Source organism: Pipra filicauda, unplaced genomic scaffold, assembly GCF_003945595.2.
Source record: "Pipra filicauda isolate LSUMZ 115617 unplaced genomic scaffold, ASM394559v2 scaffold331_size1881853_pilon, whole genome shotgun sequence".
Classification (NCBI taxonomy): Eukaryota; Metazoa; Chordata; class Aves; order Passeriformes; family Pipridae; genus Pipra; species Pipra filicauda.
In genome coordinates, this window is record NW_024104456.1 from 1,858,929 (window position 1) to 1,881,816 (window position 22,888).

Sequence of the window (22,888 nt, forward strand, 5' to 3'; positions counted from 1 at the left end):
ACACAGAGAAACTGTAACAGATCCTGAAAAAAAATGTACATATTTTATTGGAAGCTGGGGCAATGGACAGAAGAGCACTTAAAATTTTAAGAAAACATAAATGTATAATATTTTCCTTTCCCTAACCCCCCAGTCTCGAAAAACTCCATAGACTATTCAAATCCTTTACTTCTATACACAGTAAGCCAAGTCTCAAAATTACCAAATATAGTTAATGCTTCCAAAACCTCAGAGATTCTTTACAGACTTATTAATCCCACTAAAATACTTCTGGTAAGAAACCAATAATTTTAATAGGAAAGGTGCATTCAATATTGTAAAACATTTGCAATGTACAGTTTTTACAACAAGTAATACACCACTTAGATCTACAAAGATTTTTTTTCTTAAAACTCTTGGCTCTTTACCATCTCACAATCCTCTTTAAATAAATAATTAACAAAAGTGTCTCACTTCTAATAATGGAAGTAACATTACAGATAAAAAGAGTATCAACCATGTTGCAGAAATGCTACAACAATGCCCCTTTCACCCGCCAGTCTTGAGACAGCAAATCCTGCAGTTCTTCTTCATCTTCACTACCAATATCCTCATCCTCTTTCTCTTGTGTTGCTCTTAATCTCATGGCTTCCTTTAGCTTCTCCTTCATCTCGTCTTGGCGGTTACGCAAAAGCTCGACACGGCGATAACATTCACTGTTGAAAAGTAAACCACCTATTAACACTTATGGCCTTTTCACATTAATTTGATCATCTACAGTGCTGGATTTTGCTTCTCCAGCTTTGGATAAAGAAGCTTTACAGCTTCCAATCCATTAAAAAAATAAGCTTTCAAGATGCTACTGCACCTTCTCTGTGTTAATCAGGTGGAAAGAGACCAGAGGAGAGGAGTGATGTGGGCAATCTCTAGCAATGAGATCAAATCCAAATATTTTAACAACTGCAGTACCACCACAAATCATTTTTTAAAGAGCACAGAACCAATATTTACTTCCACACAAGAAGATACCCCATTCTTTCCTCCACCTATGGTTTTCATATGTGACAGAAAGGTGAGACATCAATTGGTTATCAATTTTGATAACTTAGAAGTGGCATCTCTGAAAATAAAAAAGCAGCACAAGTGTTCAGATTCTTTATCTGCTTCCTATGTGCTATAGCAGAACATTTTAAGTAAACATAATCCAAAAGTTTCAGTTTTCCATTTACTTAAAAAGTTCTGTCCTTGAAATATGTTCTGTAACAATTATTCTAGCCATTTTAAACACTGTATTTTGTTGAAAATGCCAACTAGTACCTGCCTGATTTAAATACATCTTTGCTAAGAAAAGACACCAGGAAAGATTACAATCCAGATCCTGTTTCCCCTTGTATATCTCAAATACAATTACTTACAGGGAGTCATAGCTGAAACTTTGAAGGCTAAGGAAAACATTAATGTCTCTGGAATTAATTTGATTTTCAGTTTAATTTGAAATAGCCTGCATTTAAATACAGTCAAAAGACAAAGCTACAAAAACTCTAAAAATCTATTTGTAACTTTTATTTTGGGGCAAATTAATTTCAGTAACAAACTTGAAATTCTCTACAAATTTCTGAATTTGGTTCTGTGTATTATAGCATCCTTAGCTACTGAGAAAAGTGAATCCTCAGAGAGGCAGGTTTAGCTCTCCCCAGCCCTCTGCAGAATTAGATGAACATTGTTAAAAGACATCCCTGTAATACCAAAGCTCAGTTTGAACCCAATGCTATTGTTATTATACACTGATGTGTAGCGTGTAAATCTGCCCAGATGTCTTAAGTGTTGCTTTAATTTTTTGTGTCTTCTTTTTGTTGCAAGGTTCATCAAAATCAGAATTCATCTTTTCAGTCGCTACTACTGCCATTATCACTATTAATCAATGTGTTAAGCTACATGATAATGGTTAACAAACTGTTCTACAAAGCTGTACTTCAGGTTACTTGAGTTTAAACTAATGCTTATCCAACCGCCACATCTACCATTTCAGCAAAACAAAACAAACCACTTCATTAAATGTAGTACATTGTTCAACATAAACTTTAAGTAGACTTTTACTAGAAACAAGCAGAGTTGGTCACAGAGTAGAACATTTCAGTACAGCAAATGCTTTTTAAAAATGTGCAGAGAAATACCAGAGAAATACAAATTAAGACATTTGACAAGGGAAGGGGGGACAGTTTGTTCAAGAATTTGCCTTCTGTACTTTCAGTGATTCACGTGTGTTTTTTCTTTGGAGGAAGTTACATAACTTTGCACCAGAACTCATGTCTTTATTAGGTATAATTCTGCAATTTGAGGGAGTCTGTCCTTCAAATATTCAGGTGATTAATGAAAGGTAGTATCACAGATTAAAAATGGTTTTATCACTCTAGTCAAGTAGCAGTCCATTACTGCTGGAGAACAGAGAGTTTGAGGAAAAATTGATCTACTTACATCTGCTCATCAATTTCTCCAATCTGGCGATCTAGTCGTCCCTCCTCATCATCTTCTGCCACTATTGCTTCTGAAATCTAAACCAGAAAAGCACCAAGAAAATTCACCTTCATCCTGAATTCCACTTTCGTTCCTTTATGATGTCTGTCTTTCCCTCCTCCCTCCTACCTTGAGTTAGTGTCAATCTGCTATATGTATATTCCCACTTTCACAAGGGCAAATACAGAAAAAAAAATGGTATGCTTTGATATGAAATGGAAATGTTTTTTCATAAAAGCAAAAGTAGATTGGCTGCTTTGGGGTTAATCTTTTGATTTTTTTCAATACACTGCAATTTGAAACTGAGCATAAACTAAACTACACACATCCAAAGCCTGAGGTTGAAACAGGAGCTATATCCCAGTGCTTAGGACTTAATTACACACAGTTATTGAACATATCACTTAAATATTCCCGCTAGATCCCGAAGTGTTTCTAACCTGTTATTTTTTTCAGCATATACTTTCTCAAATCTGAATGTCTGGGAGATGCTATGCAATCAATGGTCCACGCATAACTGAGAAGATTCCTCCTAAGCTGAAGAATATCTGAATGGCTTATGCTAGCAAAATGTATCCACCACTGCTTTTGTATGAACATTCGCTCTGTTTATAGTGCTGACGGCTTTAAAATGAGCAAAGATAAATTTTTCTGCATCACTTTTCTTAGCAGTTGACAGATGAGTAATTATTTACAATTAAAATAATTTAAAAAAAAGCAAATATTCTAGGGGAAGACTGAGAACACCAGGTATTCTTTAGTACAGTTTTATATTGTACAAAAGGGCAGATGAAAACCTGCTGCAGGAAGACTTTCCATGCAATGCTAAATAGTAAAAAATGGAAGTACAGAAAAACTGTGGCCAATTCATGTGTCTCACACACAAACTCCTTTGTCACTTTCCCAAATTTTGGGGTTCCTTTCCAGTACATTTAAATTAACCATGAAACCCAGGTTACCTACACTTTATAGATACATTTTGAAAAAGGCAGACAAATGGGTGTGTTTTGTTCTGTGTTTTTAAAGGTTAAAATATACATATATCTCTAGATCTAAAGAAGAGTCCACAATCATGTCCTGTTTGGATACAGGACACTGATCTGAGGTATATGTTATCTAAATAGTATTTAAATAAAATACAGTTTAACAAATGTAACTAGATACACACTGATGACTGGATCCTGATCAAAGGTTTTTCAACTTAATTTCCTTTAAGTGGAAAATAGAAGGAACCCTTTGCTCATTTATACAGTGCATTTAACCACATTGCATTGAAACAAACAGCTGACAAATGCAGATGTCAGTCATTCTGCAGAGCTGCATGAAACTGTTGTTTTCTTTATTGTGTATAGTATTTAGAATCAATAAAAATAGATTCCATTACTTACTGTGTTGACCTGTCGCATTGCCTTTTGAAATTCATCCCATTCTTTGTCCATCTGATCCTTTGGAGCATCAACCTTTCTCACCTAAGGAACATGAAAATTTGTAAGTTAACCATTTATGTCTAGTGACTCCTTGGGGCACTGTAAAATATCAGGAGAAATAGGAAAAATTATGCTATCAGAAAAGTCTGGTCGATGTACTTCAGTTTAAGTAATGCATATGAGTAAGAGAGTGCACCTGCACAACGGTTTTGGAGGAAAAATCTGACTCCTGGATTAAAACATCAGTGACTGTAGCATTAAAGAATAATCAAGCATGGCTGGTGTGGAACATCTGGAGTAACAAAAGTGACTAAGTCTGTTAATTTGATGGACTGGAATTTCTCTGTGTCAGGTGATAACTTCTAAATTCCTCTGTAAACTGCCTGTTCAGTTGCATACAGTAGCCATTTCACAAGCCAAAAAGCAGTAAATTATTTGTCTTTGGCATAACATAGAACATCAGCTTTTTCAGTCGCTGTTGTTGTTAGATAGTCTGACTGTATTTCAAATCTAGTCTAATTTTGTTGGCTAACAGAAGAAAATGTACAGCTACAAACCAATTTTAGTGGCATGTAAAGCTTTTTATTCTGTGGTAATGGCATTAGTTACTAAGACATGAAGTCTGAAAAAGCAGTAGCTATAAGAACGTGTTTAAGATCTACAACTAAGGTAATCAAAACCAGATTGTGCTTTTAATGCCAATAAATAAACAAGATAATCTACCTGTGTAATCAGAACTTTCACAACTCAAGACTGGAAGATGTGGCATATAACACGTTAGATGACAGATTATGCCTGACTCAGGACTGGGTAGAAATTATATAGCTTGGAGAACTAAGCAGTTTGAACACAGTAATTCATGACACCATCTTTTTGCATTAGTTTTATTTTTCCTTTATTTGTTCTGCTCTTTTGGTGACACATCAGTCATCACCACGGTAAAGAAAACAGTTTGGTACATTTTGTTCCTGAGTAATTATACAAAATCTAGTAGTATGAATTAAGTTTATAGAATAAATTAGAAGCTTCCAAGCAAACTCATACTGGGAAGTAATAGTCATCATTTCATTTTTCTGTTCTGTGATTATTTCTATCATATGTGTATGTACTGTGTTATTATGCATTGTGGTTGTCTTTTGTAATTCATAATTATTTGTATTTCTTACAATAAATTTAAACACTAAAGATATTTTTTCTTGAAATATTTATCTAATCTAGAATTTATACACTTTACAAATACCCGATGTAAATAACAAACATTTTTGATGCCCACAATCTCCCTTCCAAATGCTCAGATAATTTTTAAAATAATTATTTTATGTTATGATTCCAAAACAGGACCACTGCAGCCATCTCAATTTAAGTGATGTCCTTTGTCTGAGTATTAGCTACACTCAGAAAGAGCTCATTAAAAGGAAGAGCATCTGCACCAGTTCCAGGAAGAGCTTGTTGGAACAAGTAACTGCTTGTAAATTTTATCAGTTGAGGCAATAACCAGAACAAAGATCACTAACCAGTGTCCTCACAGATATAAGCAGATTCTCCTCTGCCTGCTAGGTATTCCCAGCTTTGTACAAGCTTCCCAACTCATGATGAAACTAAGTATTTGAAAAATTTAACACTTCAGTTAGTCATACGCGAAGAAAACAAACAGAAAATGAAAAACACCCTCCCCCCCCAAAAAAAACCCAACAAAAACCCAAAACCAACCAAACAAAACCAAGAAAATCAAACCAAAGCAAGCAAAAAAAGAAGTCGCTTTTTCAGCTACGTATTTCAGTATTCAGAACATCATTATTCAAAAACTATTCACATATGGCAACATGTGGGCATGAGTGGTGCCAAAAGAATCTTGTCAGAGTACATAAGACACCTAAGCTTGTTAGCTGAGACAATGGGACTAAACATAAAGAAGCATTATTTGGAAGGTCTCCAAATTAGATGTCATGGCTGGACCTCACAATGCAATTTAAATACAACAGTAGCCTTCCACAGTGTGAACAGGGAAATATACTCATGGAAAATAAAAAAGACTGGAGCCTATAGCACTATTATTTCAATAAAGAAAGCAAGAAAGTCATCAAATCTGTGGCAAATTTTACAAAACAAAACAAAACGGTTGGTGTTTGAAATATCAGTGTTTGTTTTGGTCATTTGGCACTGTGCAAGTTGAAGGAAGTGTGAGGGTGGAACAGGCTTCCTGGAGAGGGTGTCCATGCCCCAAGCCTGCCAGTGCTCAGGAGGCATTTGGACAATGCCCTCAATAACGTGCTGTAACTTTTGGTCAGCCCTGAAGTGGTCAGGCAGTTGGACTAGATGGTTGCTGTAGGTCCCTTCCAACTGAAATAGTCTATTGTATTCTAAATAGTTCAGTCATTTTCTTTTATTCTGGTATGACTGATTATCTGGAGAAGCATCTACTCAGAAAATGATTACAACTGGCAGAAATAAATCTTGCAGCATAAAAAGAGTAGATCACTTACTTTTGCGTCCACTTCAGGATCATCAAAGAAACCTTCTGGCAAAGCTTCAGCAGTGTTTTCTTTCCTGAAATATTTGATTACTATAAGCCCAGGTTAACAGTTTACAACCTGATTTATTAAAAAGTCGAGAATAAAATCCATAATCCTTTATAATAAAGTACCTAGAAATGGACCACGTTTTTTAAGACCCAAATTTTACCTATAATCATCAAAACTTCCTTCTTCAGCTTGGTCTTGCCTCACTGACAAGGAAATTCACAAAAGGGTTTAAATCTCACTGTGAAAACAAGCACTACAGCTTATGCTTCTTAACTATTCTTTCCACTGTGCTGAGCATCCAAACATTTTAACAGCACAGTCACTACTTCTGAAAGACTAAACCACTGTCTACAAGTGCTCAAGTGAGCTGAACCATTACTACAGAACAAGCAGTTATAAGCAGTGGCTGACATTAAGCTTCTACAGCACCCTGTGTTAAAATTTGCAAATAGACATGTCTAACAGATATTGTATGGCATTCCTCCACGTCTTATTCTGTCCCTAAGGTGCAAAATACCTGTCTGAAATAATGCCAGAGGGTGGCATATATACAAACTATTCTGAATGCAGCTTAACAACATGACAGATTTCTAAGTGATCATGGTCTGTACTTCCTGTAAGAATAATTACAACTCCTAAAACTATCAATATTTGATTTGACTGCTTACCTTTCCACTATCTTCTCTTGTACCTCTGCTTTCTGTATGGATCCTGAATGGGAAACTACAGGAGCAGCAGGAGTTTTGCTGTCAAAGAAGTCTATAGGGAAGGACAGAAGTCTATGACAAAAAGAAGAGCTACTCAAGCAGTTTCTAAAATTCTGACTAGACAGGAATATCAATTAACACCTTACTGAATCAAGGGAAGAACACCCAGGCATTATCTCACTTGACAGCCTCAAACGATTAGAACATAAAATCAATAATCATGCTGACAAACCACCACATAATAACAAACTAGCAAAGAATCTCCTTCCTCTAATTCCAGTATTACCCACCCTAACCAGCTAATGGCAACAATTAGAAAAATAAATTAAAACCCCTTCATCATCAGTTAAAATACAGCTTTTCCTTACTGAATCACTTACTATTTCAGTCAGCATTACCTGCAGGCAGAGAATTAGCTATTGCTTCTTGAGTTGGGATTTCAGTTTTATGCATAATGGAAGATTTGCTTGATTGTTCTTGTTCCTCCTCTTCATCATCATCGTCATCATCATAATTTCCTGACAATAAACTGGGACCTGGACCCTTGGAAAGCTGTACATTTGCACTGTCTTGCTCCGCTTCATCAAAAAAATCTGATGGCAGCCTAGTAAAGAGCCCACAACAGAACGATTTCAAACTTCACAATAAACCTTGATAACTACATGTAACACAACTACTTATTCTGGGTACCTACTGTTGCCCAGAACTGCAGCTTAGAAAAGCCACACAGGCTCAGCAGTAAGAAAACCCAGATTTGCTTAGAATAGCTACAGGCCTCCAAGCCAAACAATTTTCCATGTTATATTTTAAACTAATCACACGGATGAGTTCAGAAATCAACAAACCTCTCAAGTGTTAATTTTGCACACAAACTCAAAACTTCTACAAGGTAACTGTACATAATGTCTATGCAAGATAATAATAATTCAGCCCGTGAAGTGTACAATAGACCCTCAGGTCTCATGTGACATCTACCAATCCTGCAAAGATGTCCAAACATATCAGAAATTTTTAGTGGCAGTAAAGGTGCTTAACCCACTCCCTTGAAGTCAAATACAGTCCTTTATTTGTTAGAGTTCAACTGCAGGATATGCACTTACATGAATTTTAAGTGACAAAAACCATCTTAACGATCTACTGATGACATTTGTTAGCTGTTTTTGTAAATATTTAATTATACATTCAAAATTTGGCTTAATTTCAGACTACCACCTCTTCTGCAGTATGCTAGCATTAAAGATTAGAGTGCATGCCATAATCCAGTTACATTCATTCTAGCAAACTGTATAATACCACCACGTTAATCCCTAAAAGTCTGATAGTGACAGTAAAAGAATTCCTGTTTTCCCAGAGACTCTAAGAGTAGATAGGATTTTCTCATCTGCACTGAGGAAGATGCTGCCATGTTCAGGAATATACAACCCCATTAGAAAATGAGCAGAAGCAGGGATCTGCTGACACTCTGAACCTTCACCCTTGGCTAGGAAAGAGTGACAAGGAAGAACTGGGCGAGAATGCAGTTGTTGGTAGTTACAAAGAAATCATATGTAATAAGATCTACTTACCCAGCTGTAGACGTATGTGGCTTTTCGTCTGTACCTGTACAACAGCCAAGAGTCACTCCTTAAAATTCATGCTTTTACAAGAAACAACCCTCAGACTCCTACTACAGAGGCAAGTTCACAAATTCACACTTTGGTGTATTTCAAGGGTTTACATTTCTACACCAAGAGAAAAAAAATTAACTATCTTTCCTTTAGCAAGAACTTTGAGGCATGGTTTGAGGTAAAACAGTGGCTTGATCCCACTGAAAAGGAGTAACATCACTTCTGGGCAAGTGCTTCTACTGCTTAGCTTACACTGCTACTGGTTCCGTTTGGGCCAAGCCCACAGTTCCGTGATGTACCAAAAACCCAGAAGAAAACTGCCAAAGGCATTGTTTTCTCCTGACAGTGAACTCACAGAGAAAGACAGATTTCTTCCTTTTCTAGCCACAATGGGCTGACATTAACTCAACAGTCTTGTGTATTCATGTGTATTCACGCTCACTTCCAAAGGACAAAAAATAAACCAAAAACATTCAGGATGTAAAACGGCTGGATTCTGGCAGGTACTTGATAAGTATTTTTCTCTCCTCACCTTTTACTCTTTTTAGCTCTGTATTTTCCGTGTCAACAGTTTTTCTCTTGACAGGATGAGACGATGTGCCAGCAGCTGAACCAGTTGTAGTCTGCTTTGTACCTTTTAATTCTGCAACTCTCTGTAAAGAAGTAAAAATTCAGGACACTTTCCTAGCAGCAACTTCTGGATTGCATCTTAAAATACAGTGCTTTTAGAACAGATTATAAAAGTGAGCTAATATCTTTCTAGAACAGGATCACTGAAACAAAGACTGTCAACCTCTGGAATGATGTGACATGGGGACAGGCACCTGCACAAGGGAAACTGTATGAGTAAGAAAGGAAATACTGACAGCAGTAAGGCACTGGAGGAGAAAGCAGGAGGGCTGGACTCATTCTAAGGTCCTGGGATATTAAGTGTTTTAAAATTAAAACACAGCACTAGCGTTAAAGACATGTCAGTGTGCCTTGCAATGGTCATCTAGTCTGAATGCAGGCAATGAACTAGGAACCCCTCAGTTCTTTTGGTCTTTTCCTCGGTACTTGTAAAATTAAGCATCATCTCCCAGTTTCTGCTAAGCAGCAGCAGCAGAACTTAGAAGGATTAAAATCCCTCCCCCAGATTTAAGGCTGCATCCAAATTACAAGATCCTTGAATCATTTTATAAATTCTTCATCTTTACTGCTAAATTACAAAGAAAAAAAAAGGCATATTTTCTTAACATATTTTCCTAAGCTGTCACTTGACAGCACACAGGTACCAGAGCAACCCCCAGAGGGGTTTCACAGTCCAAGCTTCAGACAAGTGACAGCCAAAAGCTGTGGTTTAGGTGGGAACCGCTTCACCTTACGGGCAGGCCAATTGAAAGACACAGGACCCCCCCTTTTAAGCGCTGGCCTTTCAATCCCTGCACAGCTTTTAAGAAAACAAAAAGCGGACGAACCAACCAGGCTCGTTTTCACACTCTTCCCGCACCCCGGAGGGTGCTGCGCTGCTCCCATTACTGCGAACCCTCGGGAGCAGCGAACCCCCAAGCCCCCGTTCCGGCGGGGGGACCTTTCCCCAATAATCCCTCCCCCTTCCCATGTGCTGCCCCGGTGCTCCCGAATGGCAAAGCCCCAGACAACGCCGAGCCGAGACGCGCATCCCCCGCGCCCCCGGGACCAGCGGCACACCAGCACCACCGCCCCTCCGCAAACCCCGCTCACCTCCCGGTGCTGCTTGCCCAGGACGTGGGTCTGCCACAGCAGCTCGCTCTTCACGGGCGCGTTGCACAGGGAGCAGCTCAGGTGCCCCAGGCTGTTGTACGTGTCGGCCACGTTAAGGGAAGAAGCAGCGTGCGGGCGCGGACTCCCTCTCCCTCTATCCCTTCTTTCTTTCCTCCCTCCCTCCCTCCCACAGCCCCCAAGCCGAGCGCCAGGGAGCCCGGCGCCGAGGATATTTGGCGAAGGGCGAGTCGATCCGCTTCTTCCCCGCGTTCTGGCGCTGCTTCTCCCGCATGAGGCGCCGCAGCTCCTCCTGCCGCACCTGCTTCCGCCCCGCGCCAGCCCCGGCCGCCGCCATCTTCCTTCGCCCGGCGCCCGCCGTGACGCGCCAGGGAGGCGCCGGAGGAGGAGGAGGAGGGTGAGGGTTGGATTCTCCGCCCTCGTCAGGCTGTTGGTCGGTTAGGCCTTTGGAGCGCCGTTAGCACTCGACAGACCCAGCAATGGAGCTGTGGGACGCGTCTCCGAATAAATTCCCTAAAACACGCCCCCTCGCCTCCCGCCCCAACCCCCAGTAAGTAAAAAATAATAAACGGTACGTCTTGTACATCCAGATGCAGAAACCACAGAATGGGTCCGGTGGGAAGGGTGAGTCATCTGGTCCAACCTCCCTGTTTAGGCAGGGTCATCCTAGAGCAGGATTGTGTCCAGATGGTTCTTGAGATCTCCAGAGAGGGAGACTCCACAGCCTCCTCTCTGGGCAACCTGTGCCAGACCCTCGGTGCACAACGTAGCTGTGAAAGGAAAAAATAAAAAAGAAAAAGAAAAGAAAACAAACCAAAACCTACCACAACCCCCCACGGCTTTTCTTTAAGCTTTGGCTCACTGCCAATCCCAGGAATGTTCCAGGCCCTGGATCACTGCGCCCTTCAGAAGGCCCCCCACACCCGGTGGCTGCTCCCAGTGCCAACACTGAGAGCATGTGCACCTTCCCCACTAAAATACAGCCCATCTACAGAATTTAGTGACCACAACATGACCAAGGACAGCAGAGAACTCTCCTTATTTTATTGTCACCTTTTCATTTATAATAGTAGATAGTACAATAAAGTAAGTTAACAAAAAAAATCTAGTGCCAAGTTCCACTCCAAACCATGAGTGTCCATTAGAAGTCAAAAAGTGTTGCTCCAGGTTTACAGCGACATTAGAGGACTTGGTCACAGAGGATGCCACTAATTTTATGCTGTTTCCAGAGAGCAACCCGTCCCATGGCTCAAGACTCCACAGCTCCCTGAATGTTGGGTTTGGTTCATCTCACACCAGCCCATGGGATCTGGGGAAGAAAACGGGCCAAGGGAGTGTGTAATTCAATTTCCATTTTCCTAAAAGACAAACCATTTTGCCCAGATGGCAAGTCCAAGATGTGTAAACACAGCCAGAGCAACACAGCAACTGGAGGAAGACAATGGGATAAGTGCAACTAAGGCAAAAGGGAGTAACTTCTGTTTTGACATGATCAGGGCAGGTGGCTGGGGTGAGGAAATGATTCAGTAGCAAAACAGGTATCACAGTACACCTGGACTACAGAATCATTGAGAATATAGCTTAAGCTTGCTTGAGATCTATATTTACAAATTCTAAAGAATATTTAAAATCTCTTCCTTCCCCTTTCTCCCACAATTGTAGTCTGCTGCACTTTTCAAAAGCATAGATGCTTGCTTTTACCGAAATTTAAGGCTATTATGACAAAAAAGTGTAAGACTCCTCTTCGAAAACTAAGTATAAAAGTCAATCCACTCTAGAATGTCTTAGATAACTCTAAGTACAACCATCTGTTTTCCAAAACAACTCATTTTTGTATTTGGAAGACAAAAAAATTTATACTGCAGAAGTTGGTCTTCATACACATTCTTTTGTCCTAGAAATCAGACACCAGGAGTTATCACTGTAAGGTAAGTTCAGCCCAGGACACCCACTCTCTGCGGAATACAGATGTGCTGGTGGGAGAGGTTCACCATCACTCTCTTTGCCTAAAAGTACCAGATCATCAAAAGATCTGCTACAGAACATCCTAAAATTAATTCACCTTGCTTTGAGACAGGCTGAGGATGTACTCACATAAGCACACCTCGAGAAGCAGCAGCTTCTGGGAAGAAGTGCTGGGAAGATGATGTCTGCCTGCAGCCTTGAGTGTTCTCGCCTGAGAGAGAAATACAAAGGAACAGCAGAAATGGACATAGTTCTAGCCATGACCACAGCTCCCAGTTCTCTTTGTGGGCACAAGAGGATTATTTTGCTTTTTATACATGCACCTGTGAAAGCTCAATGCATTAGAGGACCTATAGCTGGGAGGGTGAAGATCCTTTCCATCACAGGAAAGTGGATGATTCTGCATTCCCTGAATTAGGCAAGTGTTGCTGGTGGTTTAAGAGTCAGCTGAATCTGGTCCAGAAGCAGCAACAGGCTAGGCAAGGCTTCACAAAAATGGCTACAACCAATGCTTCTTCCTCTTAACCCTAAAGTGCTGGGAAAAATGCAGCATGACCAGACTAGTAGCCTAGGATAAAACCTCCACAGTCCTACGATACCATTTCCTAACATAGATAAGGTTCCTAGGAGTTTAGACCGTGAAATCCTCCACAGATGCTGATAAGAGAATTTCATAAGGAAAAAATACAAGCTTGAAATAACTGGTTAACAACATGGCAACACAAATCTTGGTATGGTCAACCAGCATTTTTAGAATAGTGACCCTTTCTAATGCAGGACTATCACTTCACTTGTCCAATGGCATTTTTCACTAAAAAGAAAATGCTCCTCCAATTACAAACATCAAAGACAATACTTTAATAATAACACTTTAGGCATTGTTTAAGTTTTATAACTTATTAGAAGTTAAGATCTTTTTACATACATTTCCTATTTTTATCTTGAAAGGACAGCTAACATTAAAACATATGGATAAGGGCTCACTACCTAAGGGCCATTTCTAAACATTCTCAGTCTGACTCATTTGGGATGAAAGAGCTTTATTTTTCCCACATAAAGAGGCTCCTTACCAGTCACTACTTCACCAGCAGCTATGTGTATGACTGACCTACCAACCAGAAGCATCAGTGAAAAAGCAACTCCTATTACAGTTGTGTTAGCTACAGGCGACCATCTACAGTATGGTGAGAGGCTCTGACCGTAGGCTACAGCCTCTGACCAACAACTGCAAAGTTGGCTGCACGCACTCAAAGTTCCTATCTCTGGCAAAAACCTTTTTTTTCACCTAACAGAGAAGGTTAAGCACGGCACATATCTGACTGTGAGATCAGTCACAACCCTCAGACAAATGGCATTGCTAAAATAAAGCTGTGTCACTTTGCAATGTGTTATAAAAATTCACTGACTGCCTTAACATACTAGAAATAATCACTGCATTTTTCCATTAAATATAGCATCATGAATTCAGTAAAATCAGAAAAAAGTATAAAAAACCCTTTTAAAATAGCTCCTTAATTATACCTTGCTTGAACTGAACCCTTGGTATTTGAGCAGCACGAGTAATCTCATTTCATTTCCCAACATATTTTAAGACAGAACACAAATAATAAAAATACAAATAATCTATAAAAACCACAGTACCTCAGAAATCTATGTAAAAAACATACATCTGTATCAAGGAGCTCGGTAACAACTTAAAGCACCACTCAAAATTAAGTACCATACATGTTACAGTACATTCCATTTATTATGACAATTTAAGGCTAAAATAGGTACAACTCCCTTATAGTCAAGCTTTCTTATATTTATAAATGCATACAAACATTAAGTAGATACAAATGCGTAGGGTTTTTTATTGCTCTGAACTGTCTACTAGAATGTTCAGCTTTCCCAGATGTTGTCTCAGTTTGCCTTTTTCAATCAAGCTGAAATCCTACAACTGCAACTTATGGCACTTGTACAATTATACACCTTCTTTGATTTGAGCTGTAAATAAATTCAAAGATACATCAGACAAAATTGCCCATCAAAAACTTCATAACTTAGTTAACTAAACATTCATCCATAAGATACATAATTCATCACAAAGATTAGTTCTGCCATTCTTCAGGAAGGATTCTCTTTTCAAAATAATATTTCTAACCAAGCGGCAAACCAGCAAGAAATGATTGACTGGTACCAGTCTAACAGACTGGGTTTAAAAAAGAAAAAAAAAAAACGGAAGCTGGATATGTGCTCCAAAACAAAGAGCAAACTTTTCTTCTTGCTCATAGAGCAATTATGTTTCCTAATTATGTAAGGCGATGCCTCATTCTGCCAATGCCAAATTCTTTGACTGTAGCTTGTCCATTTCTTGACCAATATTTCCTTCAATGGTATCACACTGGGCAAGAAAAACCTAAGAATAAGAAACAAACAAATGTCACTGGTTATGCAATTTAGCAATGGAAGGTGCCTCTTAAGAACAGAAAGTTCCTATCCTGAATCTGAAGATGCCAACTCAATAACCACCTTCCAGCTGTTTTGATAATAGCTTATTCACAACTGCATTTACCCAGAACCCAAAAGAAACATGACATTTGATAAGGCAACAGCATGGCTGCCCATCATCACCAGTCCTGCCACTGAAGTACTTTCATAAACAATAATGAGAAACATAAAGGTTCAGACAAGTTAGTGCTTCATTCAGTTTGGAACATGACTTTTAAGCTCCTTTCCAAAACACATACTTCAGAGGCCAAGGGGTGGGAATGACAAACCTACTCAGTCAAATCTAAAATGAGCTTTCATTAAACCAAGACCTCTTCTATTTCTCCGGACTACAGGGCACCATTGAACCTTCATCTTTATCAGTAAGTAGCATTTAAGCCAATAAACGATTTTAGGCCAATCCTAAGGTAAGCAAGTACACTGCAGTTTCTGAGAAGATTCTTCCACTAGCTATTCAAGTCTTGCACTTGGTTTTGCTATGTCTGCACCAGATTCTAACAGTCAAACCAGATATTTCACATGATTTACATTAAAATGACACTAAGAAACCTCTTTCCCTCTAGAGCAGCAAACTGTTGTGCTAGGTGAGTGTTTCTCAACCATCTCACTGTTTTCAACCAATCCAATCCCTTGAGCCGTCATCAACTTACGTCATTAAGGACTTGAGGGATAAAAAATCAAGGTGATAACAACTGCTGCTGCTGGCTACAAGTGTTTTATACTTATTTCCGCATCCTAGAAGATATATGACTGCCAGCAATAGAAGGCAGTTAATAGCTCCCCCTTGCTTTCATGAATACTTAGGAGTAACAAGCATAACTTCCACTGTTTTCTTGTTCGTGCTCTGGGAAAACAAACTGTTGTTGACTGCTCTGGTCTGCAACCCCTAAAGATTCTTCTGCAGTCCTCAAAGGGTTCATGACCTACAGTTGTAGAACACTGTGCCTATAAAAGCACATCAGTAATTCTGATCTCTGCTCAACAGAGTCTGTTTTATACTTTAACAGCAATTCTTATTCAAAGCCCCACTTACTGCTGCTGTAACTTCACCCAGGAGTGGAGGTCTAGTAGCTTGCCACAAAGTTTATAGCCATCAGTCCATGCTGCTGTGGTTAGGCATAAGGAATCCAGAGCATGTTCAGAGCCCCATATAACACAGCTACTCCAGCAACCACCTTCATTCCAATTTGCATTGTCTGAACTTATCTCAGTAACTGAGTACAAATGCTTTGTCCCTAAAGTTTTAACTAAAACCATTTCTACTACAAAGTGCTTCTTCGTAGGCCCTCCTCTAAAATAGATAGCTGTTTTAAAAAACTTGTGAAACACCAATGTGAAGTACTTAATAAGGTTACAGTAAAAGACAGAATCTTTCAACTCCATATATGAATGTCAGGTACTTACACAATTAATTTTTAGGAGTCTAACCTGGGAATAAAGCTAGCACAATACAAATAAAAACAGTAATACAAGTAGCATTAGCATTCATTTATGTAAATTTGACTGGAGGGGGCTGAATTCCAGTATTTATTAACAAACCTTCAGTTCAAGGTCTCTAAGCAAACAATGCCTAGGAATTTATAAGCATCATACAAAAGCAAAGCAACTTAACCCCTCGCCCCCAGCTGCTCTTCGGTACAGATTTTATTTTAAAGACCTACTCTCCATACAAAGTTGGTACATTGCAATAGAAGCTAAATTTTCCAAAGAACATCTCTGGCAAGGTCAGGAGTAGGTCAGCAGGAGTTACAGCTGACTGCATCCTTGTGCCCAGACGTCAGTCATTACTCCAATCCACCAAGATGCCAAAAAGAAGGAATGAACAATCCTGTTTTCCTTACTAGTTATACTTTATAAGAATTATTTAACATTATCACACAGCAAAAAGGCCAACCACTAATGTAAATGGCAAGCATTATCTGAAACCAGCATGAACAATGAAAATCTGTATTGTTGTATGCTGTTTTATAAAGTATTAAATACCTCTCAAAGGGAGGTCATAAGAAATATCAATGTCAGAACAAACACTGAGAAAATCTAAAGAGCTCATTTTCACAAACTCTTGTGTACAAGTGCCCAGCATTAATGGGGAAAAAAAAAAAAGGAAATAAACTGCCACCAAAAACAAACCAAGAAAACTCACCTGAACCCTCTTCACTAACCCCTTCTTTTTGAGTTTGCAATCACTGAAATTCTCGGGCAGATTCTGCAGTAAAATAAACAAACAAGTTGATGAAGCTTAACGGTGAAATTAACATATTAGCAAAAACTGAAATTATCAAAGAATCCTCTGAACAGGCATCCTGAATGTCATGCCTGCTTAGTGAGGATGATTACACAAGAAAGAATTTGTAAGAAAAAGTAATAAAAAACGTCAGGGATGAGGCATGCTGACTGCAAAAAAACAGAGCTAGCAAATTTACCGCTTGTCTTTAGGTAACATACAGCAATAAACTACATAATACATTAACTCAATCACTTGCCATCATTAGAATGTATCATCAGTTATGCAGACATTGCCAGTCTGTTAAAGCTGTATATCTGATCATCTCTGCAATGTACGCATGGAAGGCAACAGATGTGAGGTGTTACACGCTGTCAGCTTTTAATTTAATTAAAATTGCATAATTTTCTGTACTCCTACCACCCAATATATTCATGTATTTCATCCTGGCAAATGTTACATGTTTTGTCCTTTTCGAGCTATGTGAAAGTGGAGTGTTGCTGGGGAATGGTGCTCAGGTTTATGATTTTTTTTAGCAGTTAAAATACCCGTACAGATAATTATCATTATGTTTACATGTATACATGTTTATGTAAACATGTTTAGAAACATTGTGCTCTCACTGTTGAAAATGCATACAATTCTTGGAGTTTCTCATTAGTACACCTTTTGTTTTCTAATCTAACTCCGGATTAAGAATAGAAGTTTCTTTATAGTACTGTTTCATTTCAGCAAAAATGTGAGCCCCTCTGCATGGTTTAGAGACTATAAACTTTTGTAACAATCAAAAACCAAAAAAAAAAGGTTCTCTTTTACTGTTCAGACAAATGGTTTCTAATCCTCCTGTTTGTTGGCCGTGCCACATGCACTGTTGTGAGGCACTTCAGCTGGGCTGTCAGCTGTATGACCTTCCTAGAGGAATACTTCTTAAAGCCTTTGAGGTATTTCACTGGTGTTTCCCTCTTGGTTCCTAACAGCAGGGTGTCTGGAGTAGAAAGCTACAACGCAGTTTTCACTACTGAAACTTGGTGGGACGAATCCATGACTGGAGTCACGAGATGGCATTGCAGGGAGGCTGGACAGCAGCAGGTAACATATTCAACTGTGGAGACCCGTGAGGGGGTCTCTCATGCTGTTGGTGTGTGTCCCTGAATCTTTCCTGGGGTGCTGACAGACTAATTAAAGGTGTGGAGACCCAGGAGGGGGTCTTTCTGTCTGCATGTAACCCTGAACAGGTTAGCTGAACTGCCCTCCAATCCACTCTGCTCAGTGAAGGGTCCCCATAACAGGACACTGCAGACACATTGGTTGGGCACAAGAGTCTTGGCTCACCTGGGGCAATGACAGATTAATCAAAGGGTTTGAGAAAATCTTCCCTTTCATGTGGTGATGCTCCTTGAGCTTTAGAAAACTTGTCCTCTGAAGCTTTAATTTTATGTTTATGATCCATGCTAAGGGATTGAAGGATTATACTAAGGAAAGCTTATCAAATGCTTATTGATCAAGATAAATTCAAAAGTTTAGTAGTAAGTTCTCATCTTATTGTATGTGGCAAAACTTCCCAGAAGTCTGGCAAATGTTTGCTACAGGCACAATGATGGTTTTTCAGAATACTTCTTTCTTTTAATCCTTTAAATGTTAATTTGGTATAGATTTACCAGATGACAAGTATAGCAGGGACAAGGAGAAGTTAAGTTTCATCAGAACAGCACAGTAATTTAAGTTCTAAAGAAGAACTATAACCCAAAAAAATCCTCAAGAAAGGAGGATGGGCCACCAGAGCATGAGTCAGCAACACTATCAATGTCCTCACTCCTGATACATGCAGTTTGACAGATTTGTCATGAACTTATGTAAACAAAATCAGTGACTGGTATTTAAGAAGAGACAGCTTTTTTTTCAATTGTTAGAACAACCTGTTCTCTGCAATACTGTCTTTCTAGATTACAAATCTGCCATTTAATAAAAAAACCATAAAGGGAACAAAGTAAACGCTCAGATAGCAATACTGATGACAGAGTTCCTGTAAATTGGAGCAGGCTCAACAAGTACATACTGCCATGACTATGAATTTCAATTTTCCTACTGATCTCAGAAAAACTTTATTTTCTTGAAAAAGCCTTTCAGTTATTTAAAAACCTGTGACAGATGATCAAGTCAAGCATTTTCTGTGTTCTACTCACCGACATTTGTAATAAGTAGTGTATTTTGACTTTTACTCCTGGACCAAATGTTTTAACTGATGAAATAAACAGCATTTCTGGTAATGCACACACACAAATCTTCAACTGTTGAACAAGACTCAACTGTATTCCTCCTGAAGAAAACTTCAAAGAGCTGTGGCTTATGGCACTGTCTGACTGTCACAGCATTAAAAATTTGTAAGATGTGCCTAACATCCCTCCACCTTTCCTGTGGTGGAAGCAGTAGCTATTTAAACATGTTAAAATGTTTAAGTTACAGCTACCCTACTCAAAAGCATCCCTTCAAGACTTTTCTTTCACACCTCTGGCAGTGACGACATTGTATTTTTTTCTCTCACACTCCAATGCTGTAGGACTACAAACTTACTTCTCCACTTCCCAAATCCCTTCTTTTAAATTTATAGTTGTTGAACACACACAGCCTAGCAAAACTGAGTATTAGTTCCAAACTCAGTGCCTCTAATTAATGAGCTTGCGTGCTAACAGTAAGAAACAATATGCAGGATTCCTCACCTCTGTAATCATCCAAATCTCATTTTGTATCAAGTTACTCAGTTTTGAGTGATCCAAATAACACACGAAAGCCAAAACACTTTAATGAGCTTTCAGAATGATTCTGCCAAAGAAAAAAACTAGAACATTTACAGTGTGAGCTTGCTAGAGTGTTCCACTTTTACAATGCATCATCCATTCTTCTCAGTCAGTCATATTTTTCTCCTTTTAATTTTTTAACATGCTGTTGATTGAATCAATAGCACCTCTACATGTTCAATAGCATTTAACAGATTTGTCTGAATTTTTGCTTTTAATTGGCTACCAGCTCTAAGATACAGACAAAACCCTTTCTGGAAGCTTTACACTTTACTGCTTTGCATTTCTGTTTACCACTTTTTACTTCAGTGGAACCCATTTATTGTTCCTATATATACCTCATTACCATTCCCTATTGCTGCCTCCGTATATTGCACAACTGCAGTACAGTCAAATACTACCTCAGTTGGCTGGTGGCCTGTTCATCTGATCTGGTGTAATACCAGCACACTGAACACCTGCATTTAAGATTCCACCCACCTACATCTGCAAGATTTCACAGAAGTCCAGTTTTCATGACAAACCCCACAGCCAGCTTTGTATATTAAAACAAATAAGTATGCAACTTCAATCAGTGATAATGAAAACTCTCACATATTTCTTAAAAAAAATGAGGTTTATTAATGTCATAGGCTCTTATACAACAAAGTAACAAACATCTGTTACAAATTTTGAAGGACACTGATTATACTTAGTGGCTGCTCCACTTTCACAAGAAACACCCTGGTTGTGACAATCTTCTATTTACCTCTGTACAAGTCCCTTATTCTCATCCAGCTCTCAGCTACTACACGATACAGGAAGACATATATTATACTCTGGAAATGTTAAGGTTATGATCCATTAATGACTGTAAAGCACTTGGATATAACCCCAGTACATTCCAAAGAAATAATCCAGTCCTCAATATGCAGACATCTCAGATAAAAGTAGTCAATCCACATGTGACTGACAAAATGAGCAAAGGAACTAATTTTCAAAGCCAAACTAAAATTTCTAGTATGTTTAAATATCAAATAAATTATAAGATATTCTAATATCAAATAAATTATAAGATATTCTTAACAGCAAATTTCTGTTGGGATTTGACCCTCTTCTGTGGTTAGTTACTTACAATGGCATCAATCTGTTCCAGGGTCTTCATGAACTGCTCTGCAGTTCCTTTTATCCTCTTGTCCAGCTGTTTTAGTGCTTCTGCTTGGAGCTCCTTTGCTAAAAATCCCTGAGGAAGGAAAAACAAAATTATCCCATACCCTACAGAATACTCATCTTAGAAGATCTGCCAATCCACAACAGCAGAAAACATCATTTACTATTTGTGTAGTTTCAAGCATGGTAGGGACTCCAATCTCAATCTGTATTCTGTTAATCCTTGACATGGTAAATGTAAGATCTGCTAGGTTTACTTAAAAGATAAACAAGTAACAGATAACTTTGGACTTTAAGTGAATTCTTTAATGTTTTTCCAGATATAAAGAATATAATTTATCCCACATGAAACAAAATTTACCTTTTTCCAAAGAGTGCCATGTCTCTATTTTGCAAACTCATAAATGGCATTTGAAGTTCACTAAGAATTATACAGTTGGACAGTTAGGAGGGACAGCCTATTACTGACTACTCAAAACCTTTAAACTGTTTTGGTTGGGTTTTTTTAATACATATACCTACAAAACTGTTTTGCAAAGATATAAAGTGATACAAAACTGGCATACCTTCTGGATACTTGTGAACTCTTTATTAACTTCCTCTAACTTATTAGCTATTTGCTCCACTGACTTCTCCAAATCTTTTAACTTCTTTAATTCAGCCTCTTCTTCTGGACTATTCTGTGTATTCAAAAGTACAATATTCACAACTATGGAACAAGTGGATACACGATGCAGCTAAAAAGCAGCAGCAGTGGCAATACAGACATAAAGGCTTCTGTTGGTTTACATACTACACTGTGGCTATTCTTTTCATATTTGAGAATATGTAAATTCTCATGAATAAGCTTCTTCCAAAGCTTAATTACAAATACTAGAAGAGTAAGGTATATAAACACACTAAATGAAATTAAATTGAAGGGAAAAAGGAAAAGTGCAAACTTTTTTTTTTTTCTTATTGTTAACTTAGCATTTTTAAAGTAGAGGTAGCATTTACATCACAAGATTATTACCTTGTCCTCTACTTGGCAAAGCCAGCCACAAGTCCTTTCACCAGAAATAACCCAGCAGACTCAGTAGCTACAGTTGGGGGAGGTTTTTTTTAAACCAGAAAAAAAAAGATGAGCAGATAAGGTCATCGGTGCACAGAAGGTTCATGAGCGCTGACAATAGATTACGCAAAGTCTTGTCAATAACGTAAAGCAGAAGCCAGTCAATAATGTAATTTCAGAAATGTACAAACTGCAGTTATTTGCAGGGTAACATGAGATTGAATTCAATTTTGTGGATAGGTATACAAAATTAGGTTAATGCTGTAACCTGTTTCTGTGTTCAGCATCTGACTTACTGACAAAAATTACAATAATTTAAGGAAAAAAAAGGTCCAAAGGCAACACTTACCCTTTTCCCAATCAACATGACTTTGCAACCATTTTTAACGCCAAGTGCTGATAATGGTTGTTCCAGTTCTTTCAGAGACTTTCCTAAATGAAAAACGAAGAGAGAAAAAAAAACAGCTAAAGTACGGTTAGTGGCATAAGAATGTCTTTTTGAAGACATTCAAAACATTGACACTTGAAACCGACTAAGATGAAATCTTATCATCTATAAGAAATGTTGCAGATTTATAAGTTACCTTTGTATATCAGTTTCTGAAAGGGAACTGGAACTCCAGTGACTTGTTCAATAAGTACAGCCATGTCTTGTAGTGTAGGTTCACCGTCTTCTTGTTGAGAAGCAACCTGAATACTGTGTTTTTCGTTGCCTAAC

General features: G+C 38.5%; 3 protein-coding genes across 4 annotated transcripts in view; 1 reads left to right on the forward strand and 2 right to left on the reverse strand.

The window, feature by feature from the left end:
- The window catches only part of LOC114001131 (poly(rC)-binding protein 3-like), a 141,816-nt gene extending 136,707 nt beyond the window's left edge, over positions 1–5,109 (forward strand). For both annotated transcript variants that reach the window (XM_039383952.1, XM_039383948.1), the window contains one exon: positions 2,950–5,109. In XM_039383952.1, the coding sequence (XP_039239886.1) occupies positions 2,950–3,014 (65 nt within the window). In that variant the 3' untranslated portion in view covers positions 3,015–5,109. The remainder of the gene's footprint in view (positions 1–2,949) is intronic.
- On the reverse strand, positions 22–10,854 carry ZNF830 (zinc finger protein 830). Its single transcript, XM_027746082.2, has 10 exons — positions 10,712–10,854; positions 10,479–10,578; positions 9,289–9,409; positions 8,715–8,748; positions 7,548–7,753; positions 7,111–7,201; positions 6,404–6,467; positions 3,882–3,962; positions 2,455–2,531; positions 22–695 (listed from the first exon to the last, which is right to left on the reverse strand). The coding sequence occupies exons 1-10, from the start codon at positions 10,831–10,833 to the stop codon at positions 512–514; spliced, it is 1,080 nt and encodes a 359-aa protein (XP_027601883.1). The 5' UTR covers positions 10,834–10,854; the 3' UTR covers positions 22–511.
- Positions 10,855–11,518: 664 nt separating this feature from the next.
- On the reverse strand, positions 11,519–22,878 carry LOC114001134 (BAG cochaperone 1). Its single transcript, XM_039383953.1, has 6 exons — positions 22,755–22,878; positions 22,520–22,602; positions 21,686–21,799; positions 21,085–21,192; positions 17,095–17,157; positions 11,519–14,859 (listed from the first exon to the last, which is right to left on the reverse strand). The coding sequence occupies exons 1-6, from the start codon at positions 22,816–22,818 to the stop codon at positions 14,770–14,772; spliced, it is 522 nt and encodes a 173-aa protein (XP_039239887.1). The 5' UTR covers positions 22,819–22,878; the 3' UTR covers positions 11,519–14,769.
- Positions 22,879–22,888: the final 10 nt, after the last annotated feature.

Coding starts and splice junctions, on each gene's coding strand:
- ZNF830 (XM_027746082.2), bottom strand. CDS start 10,833: ATGGCGGCGGCCGGGGCTGGCGCGGGGCGGAAGCAGGTGCGGCAGGAG. Junction 9,410..10,478: donor TGGGCAAGCAGCACCGGGAG/GTGAGCGGGGTT, acceptor ACTTCTTTACAG/AGAGTTGCAGAATTAAAAGG. Junction 696..2,454: donor GGAGAAATTGATGAGCAGAT/GTAAGTAGATCA, acceptor ACTTTTCAACAG/TGAATGTTATCGCCGTGTCG.
- LOC114001134 (XM_039383953.1), bottom strand. CDS start 22,818: ATGGCTGTACTTATTGAACAAGTCACTGGAGTTCCAGTTCCCTTTCAG. Junction 22,603..22,754: donor TCAGAAACTGATATACAAAG/GTAACTTATAAA, acceptor TTTTTCATTTAG/GAAAGTCTCTGAAAGAACTG. Junction 21,800..22,519: donor TCATGTTGATTGGGAAAAGG/GTAAGTGTTGCC, acceptor TTGAATACACAG/AATAGTCCAGAAGAAGAGGC.